The sequence below is a fragment of the Xyrauchen texanus genome, chromosome 14 (assembly GCF_025860055.1).
Source record: "Xyrauchen texanus isolate HMW12.3.18 chromosome 14, RBS_HiC_50CHRs, whole genome shotgun sequence".
NCBI classification, from domain to species: Eukaryota; Metazoa; Chordata; class Actinopteri; order Cypriniformes; family Catostomidae; genus Xyrauchen; species Xyrauchen texanus.
Genome location: NC_068289.1, coordinates 19,246,328 through 19,254,619, shown reverse-complemented (window position 1 = coordinate 19,254,619; position 8,292 = coordinate 19,246,328). Strand labels below are relative to the sequence as shown.

The 8,292-nt window shown below is 36.4% G+C and overlaps 2 protein-coding genes across 2 annotated transcripts; both read left to right on the top strand.

Moving 5' to 3' along the window:
• The first annotated feature begins 243 nt into the window (after positions 1-243).
• On the top strand, positions 244-1,637 carry hoxd12a (homeobox D12a). The gene is made up of 2 exons (XM_052142360.1): positions 244-805; positions 1,208-1,637. Exons 1-2 carry the CDS (start codon positions 244-246, stop codon positions 1,444-1,446), a joined length of 801 nt encoding a protein of 266 aa, XP_051998320.1. The 3' UTR covers positions 1,447-1,637.
• Positions 1,638-5,246: 3,609 nt separating this feature from the next.
• Positions 5,247-8,072, top strand: hoxd11a (homeobox D11a). Its single transcript, XM_052142359.1, has 2 exons — positions 5,247-5,904; positions 6,957-8,072. The coding sequence occupies exons 1-2, from the start codon at positions 5,304-5,306 to the stop codon at positions 7,187-7,189; spliced, it is 834 nt and encodes a 277-aa protein (XP_051998319.1). The 5' UTR covers positions 5,247-5,303; the 3' UTR covers positions 7,190-8,072.
• The last annotated feature ends 220 nt before the right edge of the window (positions 8,073-8,292 follow it).

The following is an 8,292-nucleotide window of genomic DNA, read 5'->3' as shown; positions in this document are numbered from 1 at the left end:
CAAAGGGCAATCTAAAAGGTGCTTGGCTGTTTGGGATTTTTTATTTGTATTTATTTATTTATTTTCTCAAACGCAATATGCATTTCTTACTTTGCCGCACTATTGTCACGACATGGGCGGGGATAAAATGTGTACTTTGCATATCACGTGATGGTGCATTAACAAATCAACAAGTACCCTGCCCGTATTCTTTAGGGTTAACTAAAACCCGTTTTAAGAAGCGTTTGGGCGAGCTCATCAGAAATGTGTGAGCACAATCTTCTTAGTTCTGGCTATGTTGCTCCCCTCTTGAATTTTCACTCCCCAGACTCCCTGTATCTCCAAAATTTGCGAGGCAATGGAGCACCTATATCTGGGCTTCCGCAGATATCATATGGTAGAAGAGAGTTGTGCTCGCTCCCGTGGGGTTCTGAAAATTCGTGCACTACCCCAGCCCAGAGCCGCGCCTGCAGTGGCTACTCTCAGCCGTTTTTCAGCAGTTCATCCGCTGTGGGCGTTAGCCTCAACAATCACAACAAGATCTTGCTGGAGGAATCCGGGAGGTACTACTTTCAAGATGTCAGCCACAAGTCAGAGGAGCCACTTCGACCTAACCCAACGTTCGCAAGTGGTCTGGGAATAACTGGCTCTGCCAGCAAGTATGCAGTTTTAAACTTGGAAAGGCAACAGCAAAACATGGTTGCACAGAATGAGTTGAAATCTATTGACCAGCCAGTGGCCGATGGCACAAAACAGTCTGTCAATTCCAGCGCTCTTGTCCAACCATCAGTGAGCACCCATAGTATCAAAGCAACCTTCTCCGATGGTACGCATCGTCTTCTTGACCCTTCCGTTATATACAACCAACACTGTGCCGAGCTGTCTGTCTGTGACTTTGATTTCACTGCATTGCACTCTTTAGACCAAGTTAATTTATATGTGTGCTTCTTTTATGAGATGTCAAACAGTTTGTTGTGTTCACTTATGCGCAATTTCCACTTCAAATCAGCACTTGACATGGCAAACTTTGATTTTTTAGCATTAGTTTGTTTTTAGACACGATATAAATAATGGTGTGTAATTATCCACGTCCCACAATAGCCATTTTTAAGGGGTTGGTGTGTAGTTTGTTGTGTTGGTGTTTATGGTGTTTAACGTCTTTAAGATAAATAAAATATGACAGAATGTGCACCTTTTGATTTATATCGTTATGTTTCCCCTTACCCAGGACTACCGTGGTGTCCATCACAGGTGAGATCGAGAAAAAAGAGAAAACCTTACACGAAGACACAACTAGCCGAACTGGAGAACGAATATATGATACATGAATTTATAAACCGAGATAAACGAAAGGAACTTTCGGACAGATTGGAACTGAGCGACCAGCAAGTGAAAATATGGTTTCAGAACCGCAGAATGAAGAAAAAAAGACTTATGATGCGCGAGCAATCCTTCACGTTGTACTGAGAACATGTGAACAATTGCTGGGTATGTTTGTATGTTGGAGACATCATTGACACAAGATACATCTCTCACAGGGATTCAAGTCCACCAAACGCTTCTAGCTGGAAAAGACTAATTGCCAAGCCCCCTATGTAAAATCCACTTGTACTTCACAATAATAGTCAAACTGAATATATTGAGATTAATATTTATTGTCATTTGATGCATCTTTTATTTTATTTTTTGGTTTGGTAATATTTTAAGGTGACAATGACAAAACCTGATGGAATGCAAAGTTGTAATGTTAGTTTGTTTTACATGGCCTAATATATATATATATCCCAAATATATATATATACATTATATATACAGCTATATATAAAATGACTTGTAGTTTAGCACGAAAACAAATTAACAGTATTAAAATATGTATATTTGTTTCAAAACATTCTGTCAGCATTTCAAATTGTAAAGATGCACTGGCCAGCTAACATGGCTTCTTAAAGTCATAACATTTTTTATAAACGTTCCAAGCTCTCGAATAATGTTAATATAACCTAATTTGTACCTTGTGATCTGAAAATGTAGATTTGATTTTCTACAAAAGTGGTACGTGTAATATTTATTAAGTGTGCCTTGAAATACATATATTAAACTTCTTGGCGTTCTCGTACAATATTTGTGGGTTTTGTGGTTTGTAATTCAGTGGGTGATTCTGAAATGGTCTAATAAGAAAAAGCAGAAGTGCCTCGAGACTAAGAGTCCAAGCTCAAGTTCGTTTTTGTCAATGGAGAAATGTAAGTATCTGTCTTTTATTAATTATAATCGAATTAATTCGCAATCGTGAATTATGACCGAGGAAACTAAGTGTAATGCAGTCCTAGCTAAAGTTAAACGTCACTTTAAAGTCCCCAATATATATATATATCGTTTAAAATTAAGTTTAATTTGCGTACACGTATTATTGGATTTGGACTGGCTGATTATATGTCTATTGATTTAGTATTTTGATATGAGACACTGCTTATTACAGTTTATGTGAACATTTATAGGTTATATTGTTTCCAGTGTGCGGGAGTTAATAATTCTGTGGTTTATGGTTGAGTTGCACGCTAGGTCGAGTAAACAAGATAGCTAATGCCATTTGAAATAGTTTCATGGCTGCGAACAAAAACCTCACCTACAACCCATGACAAGACTTGTGACACATGGAATTGAACGCTGAGTTAATCCCAAAGTGTACACACATTATAAGCATTGTTTCCCCACATTCAATATTTTTAATGCACAAATTACCCTCCTGAATGTTTACCATCCAACATTTTTTGAAAGGTTTGGTAAATAATGAGTCACAATTATAGTATCAGACAGAAAAAAAGCATTCACATATAACATGTAAGAATAATTTGTCAAAAAAGTAACAATAATAGATAAATATGGTCAAATACGTTTGTTAATTATCCCGGAACAAACTGTTTACTATTAAACTGCTGAAACATCAGCAATTCACTTAAATCTAAACGCAGCTAGACACGTGTTTAAAGTCTTCGTTACATTTCTCATTTTAAATCTCCTCATTATTATTATTTAAATAAATAAAATATATGTTCAGTCATACTACGCGACGATATACTGGAGAATTAAAACATATAAATACTCCTTATAAATCAAAACCACGATAATATATATATAACAAAGTTTGATCGAAGATAGAAGCCTTTACAATTGCTTTCAAACAACCTGAACAATCACACAAACAGAAAAAGACACAAGCGAAGTGAGATTGCTTTCCTGAGCACTGCCAGACATAAGACAGAGAAACTGGGGCGCCAACACAAAGTTAAGGTCAAGTTAGTGACTTTCTTGCACCGACATAGACTTATTTTGTAATCTTCACATAAAAATGAACGCTTTTAATATATTTGGAGAAAATGTTTTCACAAAAAAAATAAAAAATAAAAGCAACTGAAACGTAGTTTCGAATGACAGCGTGGTTCCTCTCACGTAAACAAGGCAAAACTCGTGATATGGTTTACAATCCAGCTTTTCCATTCAGTTATCAGGGATATATACCTTTATTTTATGCGCTACCATGCAGTACAAATAACGAAGTTGTCTTAATGTTGTTGCAAGAATTGTTTTGTTTGCATTCAAGAAATCTTTGGACATCGACTGATAAACAAATCCATCATTTGTTGGCCTGTAACTCTTTTTGCTCTTCTTAGCACTTAATCATAGGGAAAAGTCGTAAGTGCTAATCTTGCACAATTCAGCTTTCGTCGTTATTAATGGAAATTAAATTTACTCAAATAAATGACTGAAATGTTTTTCATGTGAAATTGTATTGCACAAATTACATTTTCCAACTTTTATCAATAAGCTGTGTTATGGTGGTCTCTATCAACCACTTTAGTCTAGGTTATGGTTTCAGTACAGATTTAAAATACAGTTATTACAAAGATAATGTAACTTGTAAACTGCCTGGTACGTAAATATTTAACAGCACCAAGTTAAATGTATCCTATATGTATACCTGAAAAAGAAAAAATAACAGAAAATGTGTAGTTTTCCCAGTCCTTTCCGTAGGAATGTGGCAGTCACAATTTACCTCCACCCAACATATTCACACTAAAGCACATCCTTTTGTCTGTGCAATAAAATGATTTGGCTGACGGTTATTGGTGATTGCCGGGTGCGTAATGTCTCAGACTACAGACGTTCAAAGCCAGAACAGTTGTTTTGTACTTGGCAGTGTGAATCCGTGTGTCTCTCCTCCGTTCCAAAATTGGGTCAAGGAATTCTATGGAAATCATCAGGAATTTGGACATTGGAATAAAAATTGGGCAGGTTTCTTGCTTCAACTTCACGCTAAATGTAAAGGTACAGTTTACGATGCCTTTTCCATGCCTTTTAAACTCTGAAAACCATTGTAATGTTGTGTAATTTCCATGTTGTTTCTGGAAACGTGTGCAATCACTCCGTTTACTTTGTGTCTAAATGTTCTTTAGGTTGCTGTAGACTGTGCATAGAAACACGATTTTATTTTCCATAACATTACGCTACACATATTACTCTAGTTGAACTACATATCTGTTTCTGTCTTTGTCGCCTCTCAGTCTTCTTTTTTCTGACTCTGTGTAATGTCGGTGTAATATGATATGGATACTGAATTTCAATGAATGCGTGTTCAGAAAAGAAAAGAAACGAAAAATATTAACAAGCATCCATACCCTTTATTAGTTAATAATGTTCATTGCTTTACAAATCTAAATATCAGTATACGGAAAGAGATGGAGGAAATAACAATACACATTTTTATATTTTTGCACAAATATAGTCACATTTTTTGTTTGTTTGTTTGTTTGTTTTTTTCTCCCGGCCGGCGTAAGTGGTTGGGAAACAGGGACTACCTAAAACAAACGATCAGATAAAAACATACACCTTAATACAAGGCATGGGAAATAAAAAGCTTAATGTTGTGTTAAATTCTATTTCAGTAGGCAATGCATGTTTTGAACAAAATCTTTGATGTGGTATTTCTGTGATTGTTTACTAATGTCTTGTAATTCACACGGGCAAATCAACACGGGGGTAAAAAAAAAAATGCAGACAACCAATGACATGTATCATGCGTTTACCTACAAGTTCCAGGAGAGACTTAATGACTGATATTGATATATAGTATTTTTTTTTTTTTTTTTTACCGGATCACATGACACAATTACCTCAAGAATCGATCAAGATGAATTGCACGTCAGCTTACTTTTCCGATTTTTTTTTTCTCGCTCTCGAGCTCTATCCACACGCATATGGTGCAATAGATGGGCAAAGTTTAACACAGTCAAGCAGCCGATTTCTGCTCTCCAAGGCTAAAGCGAGCAATGACGGACTACGATGATCGAAGCAACTGTGCACCTAATATGTATTTACCATACTATGTTTCTGCGCCTGATTTCTCGTCGGTCTCGACGTTTTTACCACAGACTCCAACGTGTCAAGTTAATTTTCCCTATTCTTCGAACATAGCTCAAGTCCAACCTGTTCGTGAAGTGTCTTTCAGGGACTATGGACTTGATCATCCGAGTAAATGGCATTACAGGGGCAATTACGCTTCGTACTATTCAACGGACGAGATAATGCACCGAGATCTCCTGCAGTCTTCCAAAAGAGCGGAAATGATTTTTAAAAACGATTCCATGTATAGCCTTCACGGCAGCAGTAACTCATCATGCAGTTTCTTCACCAACGTCGGCCGGAACGGGGTACTTCCACAAGGATTTGATCAGTTTTTTGAGACTGTTAACCCTGAGAAGCCCAACCCTGAGCAATCCAAACAAAAGCAAGACCACAGTTTCCCCGGAGATGCTGCATGTTATAAAGTGTCTACAGATAGCGCGGAGCAGAACAAACGAGTCCCTACTGAAACCACAGAGGAGGAATCCTCAATATCAACATGTGATGAAGAAAAGAACAACGGCTCAAGTAGGTCCAAGTGTTAAACGTCGGTTCAATGCATTCTATTTCTTTGTCGGTTGGGTTTTACGTGCCGCTTTATACGCATGCAAAAGTTTTTATATAGCTAGTAAGATTCACTTTGCTGTTGTAAAAAATATTTACGATGGGATTGAGATTTTACCAGATCACACCAAAGCTAGCACTGTCACACACACACACACACACACACACACACACACACACACACACACACACACACACACACACACACACACACACACACACACACACACACACACACACACACACACACACATATATATACAATTCTACGGACAATTCTAACTGAGACTATTTCCTATAAGATATTCAGATAACCTGGAGGACGTTGCTTGTTTGAGTAGTATGTAAAAGTATCGAAACATATTTGACTTAACTGAAACACTTTAATTAAGTCGAAAACACGTCCAGGAATACTCATGAGCGCGTGCGTGCATGTGAGTGCGCGTGAGGGCCGCTCGCGTACATGTGTTTGTGCCTGTATCAGTGCATGTGTGTGTGTGAGTGTGTGTGTGTGTGGGCATGTTTATGTGGTTTACGAGGACAGTTTTTTAGTTTACAAACTGGTAATTACAAGGGTATTATTCTTGTATTATATACATGTGGTTTATGAGGACATTTCTAGTGTCCCCATAATTTAAATAGCTTTAAAAGCATATTAAACGATGTTTTATTGAAAATTTAAAAATGCAGAAAGTTTTTTGTCAGGGTTAGGGTTAGGGGATAGAATCTATAATTTGTACAAAAATCATTATGTCTATGGAAAGTCCTCATAATGATATGTAGACCAACATAGAGTTTAATTCTTAAAGAGGTTGTTTACTGTTAGTAGGTGAATTGTTGATACAGAAAAGTTTTCGTTATTCTAAAAATCAGGCAGAAGTATTTGTTGAGTTGTGTGTTGTCGTTGCTTTAAGGTACAACTTATAATGCCATCTACTGAAACATCCGCAGTTGTATAGCAACTAGAAATAATTGAAAATCAGTGTACTGTAATCAAGTTACGTTTCTTTTTGTAGGTACAACAAAGTCCAGAAAAAAGAGATGTCCATATTCGAAATACCAGATCCGAGAACTTGAACGAGAATTCTTTTTCAATGTGTACATAAACAAAGAGAAGCGCCAGCAGTTGTCAAGAATGCTCAATCTTACAGACCGACAAGTGAAGATTTGGTTCCAGAACCGAAGGATGAAAGAGAAAAAGTTGAACCGAGATCGTCTCCAGTATTTCACTGGAAATCCATTGTTCTGAAAGTCATTATTTTGTTCGATTGGCTTCGGCAGAAGATAAATCATGACATTTTTGTATTATTTTAATTGTATTTTTACATAATTGTAAGACAATGCATTTGACTAAACAGGCAGACCACACAGATTATTTTTTACGTCAATACTATATAATTCTGCAAAATATTTGCTATCACAAGCCAATGCCATCGTTAACACGATTTCTTTTCTAAAAACAACTATGAAAGTAAAGGTACTTAGACAATCTCTTTATACGTTGGTCTTATACTGTTTATGTGTTGATGCCATTGAAATGCAAACATTTTGTATGTGTATTTATTGATAGTAAATGCATTGTGCATTTACTGAGATTCACATTAATTAACGGTTCTCATTGCGCAAGCAACAAAAAAGTTTGGTTACAGTATTCAATACGTTACAATGACATTACACATTACAATTACAATGAGGTAGAGATATGTATGCATTTATTCGTTAGTAGCATGTAATGTATTAAAGTAAATATAATTAAACCAAAATACAACAAGGTATTTGCAGATGTATCTATTGCTATGACGACGTGACTTTGGTGCACCCATAGATCGGCAGCTAAATGTTCTATTTCATTTAGCGTATGCGATTTGTTTTAAATGATGCGATGTGATACTGTGTTTTTAAATATCACAGGGAGAGAGGAAAAGTGAAATAAATATATTTCAAATGGGAAAGCGTGAAAACTTTATAGGTCTATAACTAATTCATTCCTTGTATGTTGTTTTACACTAAGGCTGTTTACTAAACCTTGAACAGTCTAGACAGAACAATAAACGTTGGGCAGTAAATTAAATTGGGGCTATTGGACCCACTATCCACTTCAACTGCAACTTTGCCCTGAAAGACAAAGGGTGCAGATGTGTGTGTGTGTGTGTGTGTGTGTGTGTGTGTGTGTGTGTGTGTGTGTGTGTGTGTGTGTGTGTGTGTGTGTGTGTGTGTGTTTTATCTGTTCAGAGTTAAATGTAAATGAAACAGAGAATGTTAACGGAAAATACAGAAAATATAATGTCTAATTCAAAGTCTAGTCTTTGAATTATGTGTATACAGGTTACACACACCCTATGTTATGAGCTT